The 15359-nt window shown below is 37.5% G+C and overlaps 1 protein-coding gene across 1 annotated transcript in view; it reads left to right on the top strand.

Annotated features, from left to right (window-relative positions):
- Window positions 1-15359, top strand: part of HPGD (15-hydroxyprostaglandin dehydrogenase) — a 34271-nt gene that overhangs the window by 3405 nt on the left and 15507 nt on the right. Inside the window, exons 3-4 of the mRNA XM_090288944.1 lie at window positions 537-643; window positions 13192-13288. Coding sequence (XP_090145070.1) covers window positions 537-643; window positions 13192-13288 — 204 coding nt within the window. The remainder of the gene's footprint in view (window positions 1-536; window positions 644-13191; window positions 13289-15359) is intronic.

The raw sequence follows: 15359 nt of genomic DNA, 5'->3' as shown, positions 1-15359 counted from the left end.
GGATCTCAAAACTCCCTGAAATTATGAGAATGGGTTTCAACACACAAGAAAACATGTTTAATATTATAGTTTATGAGGGTAATGTGACTTATTTAAAAAGGGAATTTGATATAGTCTAAACCACAGAGCTCCAGTAACTTCTTAGGGACAGAGAGATGCTGGCTGCCCAACTGATTTCCAAGAGCTCTTAGCTCAGGAGGTTCAGTTCTCTAAAACTTACACCATTAAGTTACTACTAAGCAAATTTTAATGTGCATGCAGATTGTCTATGGATCATATTAAAGTTAAGATTTTTGCTTCAGTAGGTCTGTGGTGGTCACAGATTCTACCCTTCTAATAAGTTCCCTGGTAATGCTGGTTGATGCTACTGGCTCATAAACCATGCCTTGAGGAGCAAGGCATTAAATCACTGTCCAAGAATGTAATTTTCCCTACCAGGGTGGATAAATAAAAATTTATTTCATGGCATAGGATGTGATGTAAATGTATATATGGAAAGTAAGAACATATCTATAATGTCTCTTTATTTATATTAGATACTTTCAGAAAGGTTGTAGACCACTTTGGAAGATTGGACATTTTGGTCAATAATGCTGGAGTGAATAATGAGAAAAACTGGGAAAAAACGCTGCAAATCAATTTGGTAAGCTATCTTAGCCATGTTTATTGCCTAAAATTATTTAACAATGTGATAGTTTTCAAGGAAAATGGTTTTTATATTCATGGAAACAATACAATGACTTATAGAAAAAGTGAAGGTACAGAAAGCTAGAAAAAAATTTTTGTTTTACAAATAGGAAGATATTTGAGATTTTTTTTAATTATGAAAATAACTGCCTCAAAATGATAAATGAAAATATGAAAAGGAGCATAGTTTATTACATAACTTAAGAGTTGGCAAAATATGGCCACGGGCCACTATAGCCTGTCACCTGTTATTGTATAAATCACAAGCTAGAAATGGGTTTTACAATGCTTGAAAAAAGTGAAAAGAAATGTAAGAAGTATGACAGCTGTAGTCATTCATTTATACATTGTCTCTGGCTACTTTCAGGCTACAAATGCCAAACTGAATAATTGTGACAGAGACTCTATGACATGTAAGACATAAAACTTTTACCATCCTATCCTTTAAAGAAAAAAAAATTGCCAACCTTGGCTTAACTTATTTATTTAAGAAGTAAATCTTAATTTGATTCCAGGAATATAACAGAAAACAATGCTAAAGTGACTTTTGGACTTTGTAATTACTAAGACTTTTATCATGAAAATCGGCGTGTGTATGTGTGTGTGTTTGTATGTGCATGTGTATAATTTTCACAATGTTCGGTGACTACTTAGCTTTGACTTAAATTACAAAAATGTAGAATTAGGAAGTAAAATTTCTGTTTTATTCAATGTATCACATGCTCATTAGTTATCCCATTTTATAAACACACTTGACATAGATATTGGGGTTTAGTAAAACCCAAACCTTAGCTAAAGCAAAATGTCCCAGCTGAGTTGTGCAGCAGGTCACCCTGACCTTGCTAAGGTCATTCTCACTTGGAAAGTGGGCATAGGCAAAGTACAGGGAGTGGCCCCTACTTCATGATATCCAACTAGGAGATTATAAACTCCTTCAAAAAAGGAACTCTACCATGTTCCTTTTTATTCCTCTCTCAGTAACCAACCCAATATCTTGAAGATAATGCTTGGTCAATAAATGTTTGACTTGAATCAACATTTTTAGCAGTAATTACTTAATTGTATTAATTACTTAATTGGTGTAATACAAATTATACTAATTCGTGGAAGAGCTGAAACTGTAAGCATCACTTTGATAAGGGTACAAAACTGCTCCCCAAATTGGATAGATGTCTAAAGTCCTTTAAGTGAAAACAAACACTACTATTTGAAAGCGCAAACACCCTTCTTGAATTCCTTTTTAAAATTTGTCTCAAGTGTTCTTGGATATCATTACATTTCAAAATAACTTTAAGACCTATTTGTCAAGTTTTCCTAAAAATCTTTCTGGTATGTAAGTGTGTTTAGAGATACCTCACAACAGCTTTTCCTCAGTTAAGCCAGTCCTGTTAATTTTCTTCTACTTTAAACTAGTAATGTAAGTAAAATGAAATGAAATATTTTCTAATTGTGTAACATACTTATATGTCTTGGCTAAATAATACTTTATCAATATTGTATACACCTTTGAATTTGCTTAGTTCAATTTAATTTTATATTTGTGTCTTTCTGCTTATACATGATTGTGGCTTATAATTTTCTTTTCTTTTATATTCTATTTTGTTTGTCAGTTATTCCTTTACTGACTTTTAGCTCCTTGATCTGTGAGGTGGTTTTATTTTTAAGTATATTTTATTGATTATGTTGTTACAGAAGTCCCATTTCTTTTCCCCTTAGTTCCCCTCTGCCCTGTACCCCTCTCCCCTCCAGCAATCCCACCCCTCCTTAATTCATATCCATAGGTCGTGCATATAAGTTCTTTGGCTTCACCCTTTCCTATATTATTCTTAACTTCCCCCTGTCTATTTTGTACAAAACAATTATGCTTCTTAATCCCTCACCATTTCCCCATTTCTCCCTTTTGCTCTCCCAGCTGATAACCCTCCAAATGATCCCCATATCTATGATTCTGTTCCTATTCTGGTTTACTTAGTTGGATTTTGTTTTTCTTTTTTAGATTCAGTAGTTGATAGTTGTGAGTTTGTTTTCATTTCAATGTTCATAATTTTGATCTTTTTCTTAAGTAAAGAACTTGACATTTTATATAATAATAGCTTGGTGATGATGAACTCCTTTAGCTTAACCTTGTCTGGGAATCACTTTATCTGCCCTTCCATTCTAAATGATAGCTTTGCTGGATAGAGTATCTTGGTTGTATGTAGGTCCTTGCTTTTCACCACCTTGAATACTGCTTGCCAGTCCCTTCTTGCCTGCAAAGTTCCTTTTGAGAAATCAGCTGATAGTCTTATAGGCACCCCTTTGTAGGAAACTCTGCTTTTCTTTTGCTGCTCTTAAGATTCTCTCTTTATCTTTAAGCTTTGACATTTTAATGATGATGTGTCTTGGTGTGGTCCTTTTTGGGTCTAGCTTGTTAGCTAGACCTCTGTGCTTCCTCAACTTGTATGTCTATTTCCTTCACCAAATTTAGAGAGTTTTCCTTCTTATTTTCTCACATAAGTTTTCGATTTCTTGCTCTTCCTCTTCTCCTCCTGGCACCCCTATGGTTCGGATGTTGGCATGTTAAAAGTTGTCCCAGAGGTTCCTAAGTCTCTCCTCATTTTTTTCGATTCTTGTTTCCTACTTCTGTAATGGTTGACTGTTTTTTGTTTTTGTTTTTGTTTTTTTAAGTATATTTTATTGATTATGTTGTTACAGTAGTCCCAATTTTTTCCCTTTTGCTCCCCTCTGCCTAGTACCCTGCTTTCCTCCAGCAATCCCACCCCTCTTAGTTCATGTCCATGGGTCGTGCATATAAGTTCTTTGGCTTCACCCTTTCCTATATTAGTCTTAACATCCCCCTGTCTATTTTGTACAAACCAATTATGCTTCTTAGTCCCTGCACCATTTTCCCATTTCTCCCTCTCTCCTCTCCCAGCTGATAACCCTCCAAATAATCCCCATACCTATGATTATGTTCCTATTCTGGTTTTCTTAGTTAGATTTTATTTTTATTTTTTAGATTCATTTGTTGATAATTGTGAGTTTGTTGTCAGTTTAGAGTTCATAGTTTTGATCTTTTTTTTCTTAAGTAAGTCCCTTTGACATTTTATATAGTAATGGCTTGGTGATGATGAATTCCTTTAGCTTCACCTTGTCTGGGAAGCACTTCATCTGCCCTTCCATTCCAAATGATAGCTTTGCTGGATAGAGTAATATTGGTTGTAGGTTGCTTGTCATCACATTGAATACTGCTTACCAGCCCCTCCCTGCTTGCAAGATGTCCTCTGAGAAATCAGCTGATAGTCCTATAGGCACCCCCCTGTAGGCAACTCTCTGCCTCTCTCTTGTTGCTCCTAGGACTCTGCCTTTATCTTTTACCTTTGACATCTCAGTCATGATGCATCTTGGTGTGGTCCCCTCTGGGTCCAGCTCGGCCAGGACTCTCCATGCTTCCCAGACCTGTATGTCCATCTCCTTCGCAAAATTTGGGAAGTTTTCCTCTTTTTTTGCAATTCTTGCTTCCTCATTCTGCACTGGTTGACTGTTTTTTTCTTCCTTATGTTCCAAATCATTGATTTGAATGCCAGTTTCCTTCCCTTCCCCATTGGTTTTGTGTGGATTTTCCTCTGTTTCACTTAGCATAGCCTTCACTTCTTCTCTTATGCATTTGCCGTACTCAAGCAAATCTGTCAAGCCTGTGAGCATCTTTATCACCAGTGTTTTGAATTCTGCATCTGTTAGGTTGTCTGTCTCCTCATCTGTGGGGTTGGCTCTCTCCTCGTCGCTTAGTTCTCCCACTGGAACCTTGATCCATTCCCCCTTTTGGGCTATACTTCTCTGTCTCCTCATTCTGACAAGCTCCCGTGTTTGTTTGCTTCCACATTCCATGTAGAGCTGTCGCTCCTGTTACATTGTAAGGGGCGAGCCTTAGGGATTTGTCAGTACAGGGCAACCTGTTTCACCATGTTGTGGCACTGTATGTGGGGGAGGGGTCCTAGAGGGAACAATGCCACCTGCCCAGCACTCACCCCTTTTCCAGGTACCTCTCCCACTTCCGCACTCGACTGGCACCCCTCTAGCTGCTTCCCCGTCCGTTGTTCCCAGAGTGGGTGGGTCTGCAGATGTTCTAGGACTGTGGGGGCCCTTTAAACAAGTGGACTCTGCTGAGAGATGGCAGTTTCTTCCTCTCTCCCAACCCCCTCTGGTTTGCACAGTTAAAAGCAATGAGGCTCTATTTTCCCCGGCACTGGGGCCATGAGCTGTGCGGTCTGGCCTGGTGCTGGGAGTACTCCCCAGGTGTCCCTCTTGACTTTTTAAAATGTGTGATTGTGCTTTCCACTGTCCTGCTGCTGCTGCTGCTGCCACCACCACACCATGTCCTCTCCACCCTGGCTCCACCCCTCCTACCTGTCTGGATGAGTATTTCTTCTTTATATCTTTGTTTGTTGGACTTCCATGCAGCTTGATTTTCTGGAACTTCTGGTTGTCTCTAGTTTTGAGGTAGTTGTATTCCTTCTTATTTGTGGAGGGAGATACAGCGTGTCTGTCTAGGTCTGCATCTTGGCCAGAAGTCCCAATCTGTGAGTTTTTGAACAGAATGCAATTATATCTCAAATGAGAGATGTTAATCAGCCTGCCTATTAATATTTATTTCTTCTATTTGACTTCATATTTTATATGTATTAAGTTTTTTTGTTGTTGTTCTTTTTCTATTTCTTTCTTTCTTTTTTGCTTAGTATAATCTTTATAAAGTTCCTGTATCTGGTGTATACATATCAACAACCTAATAAGTTCCAATAATAGGACTGACTTATAACTGAGGTCCCAGAAAAGAAGTTTTTTTTTTATTGTTCTATTACAGTTATCCCAATTTTCCCCCATTGCTCCCCACTGCCCTGCTTACCCCCTTTCCCAGAGTCAATTCCCACCCTATTGTCCATGTCCATGGATCATTTATACCTATTCCTTGACTAGACACTTCCCTTTCTTTCCCTCTTTATCCCCCTTCCCCCTCCCCTCTGGTCACTGTTAGTCTGTTCCTTGTTTCCATGCATCTGGTTCTATTTTGCTTGTTTGTTTGTTTTGTTCATTAGATTCCTCTCATAGGTGAGATTATATGGTATTTGTTTGCCTGGCTTATTTCACTTAGCATAATACTCTCCAGTTCTAGCCATGCTGTTGCAAAAGGTAGGAGTTCCTTCTTTCTTTGCACTGCATTGTGTTCCATTGTGTAAATGTACCATGTTTTTTTTGATCCACTCATCTACAGATGGGCACTTAGGCTGTTTCCAGCACTTGGCTATTGTAAATAACATTGCTATGAACATAGGGGTGCATAGGGCCTTTTGAATTGGTGTTTCAGGATTCTTAGGGTATAATTCCAGTAGTGGAACCACTGGAATAAAAAGCAGTTCCATTTTTAGTTTTTTGAGGAAATTCCATACTGTTTTCCACAGTAGCTGCAGTCTGCATTCCCACCAAGGGTGCACTAGGTGTGAAAGGTCTGTATGTATCAATTAAGTGCATTTGATCTAGAGTGTTGTTCAATGCCACAATATCTTTGTTGATACTTTGCTTAGAATATCTGTCCATTGTTGACAATGCAGTGTTAAAATCCCCTTCGATGAATGTGTTGCTGTCACTATCTTTCTTGAAGTCTTCCAAGATTTTACTTAAATATTTGGGCGCTCCTATATTGGGTGTATATATGTTTATAAGGGTTATATCTTCTTGATGGGTTATTCCCTTAACTATTGTGTAGCATCCTTCTTTGTCTTTTTTTATGGCCTTGTTTTGAAATCCATTTTGTCTCATATAAGTATTATTACCTCAGCTTTTTTTTCATGTCCATTTGCTTGGAATATTTTTTTCCATCCCTTCACTTTCAGCCTATGTAGATATTTTGTTCTGAGGTGGGTCTCTTGTAGACAGCATATATGTGGGTCATGCTTTCTAATCCATTTAGCTACCCTATGTCTTTTGATTGGAGCATTTAATCCATTTATATTTAAGATTATTATTGATAGGTACTTATTCATTGCCATATTTTTTCCCCTTTGTACCTGTGTTCCCCTCTCTCTCTTCATCCTCTTAAAGCAGTCCCTTTAGCTTGTTTGGTGGGGATATATTCTTTTAACTTGTGTTTTGTTTTTCTGTTTTGTTTTTTTTTTTTTTTGCCTGGGAAACTCCTTATTTAGCCTTTCATTTTAAGTGAGAGCCTTGCTGGTTAGAGTAGTCTTGGTTGCAGGCCTTTGCTTTTCATTACTTGGAATATTTCTTGCCATTCCCTTCTGGCTTATAGGGTTTCTGTTTAGTAATCTCTGGATAGCCTTATCAGAGCTCCCTTATAGGTTGCTAACTTTCTCCCTGGCTGCCTTTAATTGTCTCTTTGTCTTTACATTTTACCATTTTATTTATGATGTATCTTGGAGTGGGCCTCTTTGAGTTCATCTTGATTGGGAAGCTCTGTGCTTCCTGGACTTGCGTGACTATTTCATCAAGTTAGGGGAGTTTTCTGTCATTACTTTTTCTAACAGGTTTTCTACCCCTTGTTCCCCCTCTTCTCCTTCTAGTATCCCTAATATATGGATATTATTCCATTTCATGTTGTCCTGCAGCTCCCTTAAGCCCTCTTTGTTCTTTTTGAGTCCTTTTTCATTTTGTTACTCTGGGAATTTTTTTCTACCTTGTACTCCAGCTTGCTGATTCAATCGTCTGCTTCATCTAGCCTGCTTTTAGTTCCTTCTACTGTGTTCTTCATTTTGGATATTGTTTTCTTCGTTTCCTCCTGGCTCTTATAGATAATTTCTGTGTCCTTTTTCATGCTGGTGTAGTTCACAGTAAGTTCCTTGCAACTTTCCTGGAGTGCTTTGTAGTTCTCACTGAGCTCATTGAGCATCCTTATAACCATTATTTTGAACTCAGTGTCAGATAGTTTGAATGCCTCTATTTCATTTAGCACTTTCTAGGTATTCCTCCTTTCCTTTCAATGGGGGATTCTTTGTCTCCCCATTTTAGGTGACACTTTCTTGTTTGTGTCTGCTTCTTAGATTGATCTGCTTTGACTCCATGGCTTCATAGTGTGATCTTCTGTGGTAGGAGACCTGTGGGATTCAGTGGTGCAATCTCCTTGATCTCCTGAACTTGATGCTCTTGGGATACCCTTTATGCTGTTTATGTCAGCACTCTGGTGTAATTGGGTTTTGGTTATTGTTGGGTTGTTCTTTGATGTGTCCTTCCCTTTGGCTGGCTGACTGAGAGTCACTCTGCCTACCATGTCTTGTATGCTGTTGTACAGGTGCACTGTCTTCTCCTTCTGGATCAGCCCCCCTGGTGATGTCATATGGTGTCCCAGTCTGGCCCTGGGTAGCCTGTTTGAGACTACCAGTGATCCACAGTCTGGCTCTCTCTGTCAGTTGTTCATGTAGTCAATCTGTAATTAACAGTCAGGTTTAAACACCACAGGGTGGGGCAGAGTAATTACTGCAGGCGGGGTTATTGCTTCCCCTCAGGCTGATGGCACTTGGAGGGGACTGCTCTGCCTGAGCAAGATGGCTCCTCAGTATGGGGAATGACTCAGCACAGGGATCCTGGCAACTGCTTCCTCAGTTCTCTCCCCAAAGCCCCCATCTCCAAACTCTCCTCAAGTGTCTCTAGTCTACTCTGCCCCTACCCCCTGCCAGAGCCCAGGGTAAGTGGCTGCAAATGAAATTTTATTCATTGGCCCTTTAGAGGCTCTCTGTATCTCCAACCATCTCTCCTGGAAGACAGAAACTCAGCTGCTTTTCACAGCTGCATATTATCTGGGTTCCTTTCTGGCTCTGGTGCTGTAGGCTGGGGAGCCCAGCTTGGTGTTTAGACACTACACTTCTCAAGAAGAACACCCTGGCCACTGAAATTTCCCGCTGGTACTTCATCTGCCCTCTTGCATCTCTTCCACACTCCATACCAGTCACATTGTGGTGAAGTGGTTTCTTCTGTCTGTCAATGGTTATAAGGCTTCCCTCCATCTCTTGTCCAGATGGTTATTCAGGATGATTTCTCTACAATTTAGCTGTAATTCCAGATTGGTCCTGGGAGGAGGTTAATGTAGCGTCCACTTATGCCTCTTCATCTTTGATCTCTTTATTTCTTTCTTAAATTCCATTGTATAGCTTTAATTTTCTTTTGCTGGTAAGAAAACTGTGCATTTTATATTTAATCTTTGGTAGTTACTCTGATTTATTATGGATCATATTTCATTATATCCTTTGGTTGCCAGATAAAACAAAAACATTAAAGTACAACCAATTGGAAACTTCATGAATTTCTAAGAATATGTTTTTATAAGCTTATGCTACTCTTCAAAACCACATAATGACAAGGATTTTTTTTCTGTGTCAAGCTATCCCAGTGAAAAAGCACACATCATGCTGCAGTAGCTTTCTCCCTTTAGCATCACTCTTAATATTCTAATGGTTTGATCCGTAATACACATCTACAAATATTTTATAGATAAAGGTCACTAGGGAATAAACTTCCTATATTCAATGCATTCATAATAGACACCTGCTGTGTCTTTCCTCTGAGAAATCAGATGTCAGAAAAGTGGACAATGATTAGAGTTAATAAGAAACATGAAAATAGTGAAGAGATTGTCATGTTTGCCTGACTATAGCGTAGGTGAATAAACATCTGCTCCAAGCTGGGAAGTTCATACATTATCAAAAAATATAAAATAAAACCAGAGGAATTTTATTGGACCCTTTTGTTACAATTCACCTGCCTGGATGCTTCCTGATTGAGATTTAGCTGGCCTTTACTTTTCACTGGACCCTTCTGACATAGGCCACTCCTTAGTTTAACACCAGGGACTGATACATCTGTTTAATTATACATAAGACAAGATATAACCTTTGTAACCCATATGTAACTAAAAAACATGTTACAGTACTTCCTTTCCTACTTAAAACACCCATTGCAAGAGTAGATTAAAGTCCAACCAATCATTGTCTTTCCAACTTGATTATCTCTGTTAGTGTAATGCAAATATTTGCATGTGATTTATATAATAATTTTTAGACACTGTTTTGAATGTAATTTGCCTCGTTAAACAATTCTGTGTGTTCTTTTGCACACTTTTCTATGTTCCTGTCCTTGGAAGAGAGTAACGACTTAGTTAAAGGACCTTCCTACATATCTCTCCCTCTTTAGAAATCTCATACAATGTATTTATACCATTCTTATATGATGTACCAACTTTTAAATGTCATTAAAATTATTTTTAGAATGATTTTTACACATGTATAATTTATGATAGTGTGCTATGAACTCTTTCAAGGCAGAAAATTGTTCCGTGTACAGAGTAGTAATATTCATTGGATAAATAAACTGCCATTCTATGATACTTTACATCCATGGCTATTTGATTTTGTGTTTTAATATAATGTTTGGATGATTTCCCAATACACCAGTATCACCAAACAGTATTATCTGTCCTTCCACTTTGCCTCCTTACCAGACTTATACCTTCCTTATTCTTTTTTCTCACCACTCTTCCTACACAAGAGATACATTAAACCTCTTCCCAGTCTTTTGTTTCCAATAGGTTATTCTGTACTTCCTCCTTAGTCTGAAGCAACTGCAGCAGCCTTATTTATAGCTGCTCAGAGCTTACTAGGAATGTTCAAAAAAGAAGTCTCTGTATAATTATCAAGGGTTACTCTGAAAAAAAAAAAGGGTTACTCTGGCAATTGGGCAGAGATAGATTTAACTTTGAGTATCGATAAGGTCATTCTCTAAAGTACTTACTTTACATTCTGAAGCTTTAATAAACTTAAATAATTCATCCCCCCCTGAGTGGGATTTATCATTAAATTTGGACATATAGCTAACATATATTAAGTCCCTTAGTATATTCATATAATAATTAAACAAAATAGATGGCTATTGCTGTTTTCCCCCCAGAAATATGAGTTGATTAAAGTTTTGAACCTGGAAAGGGTATGCATTTAGAATTAGTCAAAACTAGATTTTAATCCAGAATTTAGAATTCAAGAACTTTTATTTCTCTGATCTTGAATTTCCTAGTTTGTGAAAGAATCAAGATAACTTCTCAGGATTGTTAAGCTTAAATAAGCCATAACTTGTAAGAAACATCCAGCACAGTGCTACTATATATTATTCACTCAGTAAATTGCATTTCTTCTACAAAGTATAAAAATCTACGTTTTCTTCATTCTCACTCTCTCATTTCTATATCAGTTGGGTTCCTCTGTCTTATTCTACCTCTAATGAAGAGTTGAAGAAATGGATAAAAACATTGTCAAATGTACTTCCTTTTCTTGGCTACCAAGATGTTGATTATGAATTATATTCATAACTACTTTCTGTTATTGCTCCTCTATAAATCTAAAGATCCCGTTGAACCATTATTATAGTTAGGCAGAATTTGCTAAATTGTAAGCAATTTCCACAAGGGGGGAGACAATAATACAGCAAAAATGGAAAAATATTGAACATGAAAAATAAAAGATGAAAGGGAATTTCAGAAAAAAAATCATGTATATTAATATATTTCTTGAGAACTGGATTGAAGAAAAGACAAGAACCTGAAGGGCAAAGCATTAGACTTTGTGGTGTAAATTTATCCCACACATGTTTTCATTTGAAAAGTTACTCAGTTCTTATCCTGATAATGGATGAGAAAATTATCCTTTGTCCTTCTCCTCCACCAAACACCTGGTAATCAATCTTACTTAAAAAAAAAATAAAATAAAGCTTACACATTCCCAAGTTTTCTATCTCGTTGCGTCTTGTAGATGTTGAAAACACAAATGTGGAGTGTCAGCAAGCTGTAAATACCTGAGAATAAAAGCATGGTGCTAATACACATAAACAGAAATTCTGTTCAGACATGCTGGAGACTCGGGCAGAAGCTAACAGCATCTACCTTCAGTAATTTCAACCATCTACATTTTTTTCCTTCTTATATAAACCATTAATGTCTTGTGTTTCCATTTTAAAGGGAATAATGTGGATATTTTACTCATTCTCTCTAAGCCTACTTAATACCAAACTGACACACAGCTTAAGTGAATAGAATCTTCAATTTACTTTTTTGTTCTAAACCCCTATTAGGTAGAGAGGCAACTCTGAGTGTTTTTCAAAAAAACTCCCAAAGAACTTCTTAAATTAAAAGAAGATTAAGACCAATATGTGCCCTCAGTTCCAGACTCATTATCTATTTTCTTTGAAGTATTATAAGGAACGAAAACAATAGGAATTAAGATGTCAAAAGAAAATTCTCACCTTTTACAAGTCTGAGCTGGAAGGGAGAGGAGTTCTTAAATTAAAAGGGAAAATAGGGTCTCAAATATAAGTTTCATATCACAAGTTGTTCTGGGGAGTGGTAAATTCTTAAGTGTTAGAATAAAACAGAAAAGGTGCCTACAGATGGTGATGAGTACTGAAGCAGAGTTAACCATCAAAAGCACACCTGTAAACTGTGATAAACAATTATGCGATAGACATCTCAAGTAACAGAAAATCTCCCATGTGAACTGAGGCAAAGTTACATGACCTCACACAACAGGACTGCAGTGTTGGGACTGTTTGACATTGCATCTCAGTGATATCAAGACCCAGTTTCTTATCTAATTTTCAACCTGCCATCCTTTTTGCTGGTTCATTATAAAGATGCTAGCTAGCAATATTCATTTCAGCCATTGCATCCATACAAAGCAATGAAAAAGGAGTAATGCAATCATTTCTTTCTGGTTTTCTTAAGAGTAACAAAATTTTTCTCTGAGTCTCAGCATTATTCTTCTATCCCACTTCCCCAACCTGGACCCACCCACCCCCTGCAGCTGACTGCTCCTCAGGTCTCACTGGCCAAAAAGGGTCACATGCTAGCTCCTAAACCAGTCGCTGGCAAGGAGAATGGGATTTCCATGACTGAATTAGATTAATCAGTGCCTACACTAAAGCTGGGACATTGCATTGCTCTGTATTACATAGTGAAGAAGTAGATACAAATGCAAAATAGAATTTTTATTAGGAAAAAATAAAACAAATGAAAACTGTAGGAAATTAAGGGTATCTACTATAACATATTGAAAGATCTAAGAGAATTAAACAGAGCAGATGAATGTGGACTCCCTGGACATGAGAACCATATGCTTCTAATAAGGTTAAATACATTTTATATGCAATATTTAGACAAGAAAAAGAATATGTAGAATTTTTAGAGATGCTGAGAATTGAGTTAAAGTTGACAAGACACTGTGGGGTTACACTCTCTCATAAAATCTCAGATTGGGCAGCTAAGTGAAGTTCTGCAGAGATGTGCTAAACTCCACATCAGGCAAACAAAAGAGAATCCAGGTCAATGACTAACTTTTATTTTAAAAAGCCAGTTCAAAACCCTTAATTAATAACTGTTGCAGGAATCTACCTTGGTGCCTGGGAGAGTAATAAATACTGGTGTATGACTGTATGACAGAGTATAATCCTATGCTGCTGTTCTCTTTCATGTCTCTGGATTAGGCTTCTGTTATCGGTGGAACCTACCTTGGTTTGGATTACATGAGTAAGCAAAATGGAGGTGAAGGTGGCATCATTATCAATATGTCATCTTTGGCAGGTAAGGACACTTGTTTTGTTAATAATAATTTCTTATTGGTGATTTGAACCACCAGAATAAGTCTTCAGAGTATATTTATTATCATTTTGGGTTTGAAATTTAAACTTTATTTTTTTCATTTTTTAATGGCTCTATGGAATTTTCCATTGTATTTCAAAAGTTTGAACTATATGTTTATTTCTTTTATTTTAAATTGTGACTTCTTAAGTTACCTTACTGTAATATTATTTTTTAAAAATACCTATATTTTCCCAGTGTTAGTGTTTTTCAAAGGCTGTTGTGAGATTCCTGATCAGTAATACATGTGAAAGCACCTTTGACAAAGTGAAAGGTATACAATGAAGTTATCTCTCTACTCCCATGAAATTTTAGTAAGAATGTGGAGTTTTAAAATATGGCAGATGTACTAAGTTGGTGTATGCTGTTGGGAGGCCATACTTCACCTCTACTCTCTCAGGCTCTCCATGTGGGCCTGAGAATTAAGTTGACATGAGATAGATTCACTGGAGAAAAGCATACAGATTTTTACACATACATGGATCCCCTGGTGGAAAGAAGTGGCTAAGTCTAGGCACTTATAAACATTGAACAAAGGGAAGCAATTGTGGAAAAGTAACTAAAACATACAGGGAGACTAAAGGAAGATATGAGTTGTTTTATTTAAACAAGGTCTGCACAGATTTCTCTCAGCCTTGACTCCCAGTCTCTGGTGATAAGAATGTTTCTTTCTCCCTGGTGTAGGTAGAGCATCTTTTATATAGATTTTTAACTCCTGCTTTCAGGAAGAAAGGTAGAGGTCCAAGTGACTTTCTTGCACCTGATCTTTTTGAAGTCTTTCTACTCCAAAATAATCCTTATGCAAACGTGGCATATTTGGGGGTGACCTAGTCTGCCATCCTTCAATGCAAAACTGCTTAAATTAATAGACCCAAACACATAATAGCTTAAATATAGGATACAGTTAGTCCTCACTCATACATCAACCCAGGTCGAGGTTTTTGTTGCAGGGAACCTCTGCTATAGACAGTCATTTAGAAAACAAGCCTGGCAAAAGCTCTATCTTCACCGTGGAGCTTTGAAGGTTTACTGTGGCATTGGTGGGCTCCTTCTCTCCAATAGAAAGAGAACTCTGACAAGGCGTAGTTGCTCTTTTGAAACCCCCTTCCCCACCCAGTAATGGCAAACTCCACTCCTGCTCTTGTACCAGTGTAGGGTCTGATACCAAGGCTCACCTAACTACAAGAGAGTCCGGGAAATGCAGCCTCGTTGTGTGCCTGAGGAAAAAGTAGATTCCTGTGGACAGTTAATCCTCTCTATGAAAACACACCATCTAAACTGCTTTACTCAGGGCAGAATGATTTACTATCCGCTGATATCATATTACTTAATAGTAGCTCTCAACCTTGGGCAGGAACTTTTAGAGCAACTAAGCCAGATCCCTTACTTTTAAAATTCTAGGGGGGAAAAAAATCAATGGTTCTAGAAAAGTTCAGGGGCTCTTATGAAGTTTAGAATTCTGATCAATAGTGACAAGTCGAAACTATTCTTATCCAAAAATAATGAGGCTTTTAAATTATCTGATTGGTTTCAGTTAGTGTGGTCATTTGGCAATAGGTGCCCCCTCTCCTTGCCCTCCACCTCCCAGTTCCCGTAATATCTGGGGGGGTCAGGTTTGCAAGTACCTGAGGCCACACCAGTGTCTGATTCTTAGCGTTTTTTCTTGTTCCTCTGGGAACATTGTCAGATGGTCCTTGAACCACTGAAACCTGCCTCTAGTAGAGACTTAGAAACCTCATTCTTTAGAAGTTCTCAAAAAAAGACTTATTTTCTGGGTTGCTTAAGGACAAAATGACATCCCTGAAGTTACTATATATATGAAATTCTATAATTTTTTCAGGATAATCTGCTTATTATTCCTAATATGACATCCACTTATAAATTATAAACCATTTTAATTCTAAGGATACATTAAAAGGTAAGAGCATAGGCAATACTTAAGATATTTAACCTTAGAAAGGACCATATTTTAAATTCTGGAGGCTGAAACCCTAAAGGCAAATTGTCAAGGCTA

The sequence above is a fragment of the Furipterus horrens genome, unplaced genomic scaffold (assembly GCF_987537825.1).
Source record: "Furipterus horrens unplaced genomic scaffold, mFurHor1.1.pri manual_scaffold_10, whole genome shotgun sequence".
Lineage (NCBI taxonomy): Eukaryota > Metazoa > Chordata > Mammalia > Chiroptera > Furipteridae > Furipterus > Furipterus horrens.
Note: the sequence above shows the minus strand (reverse complement) of the source record. Positions and strands in the feature narration are given on the sequence as shown.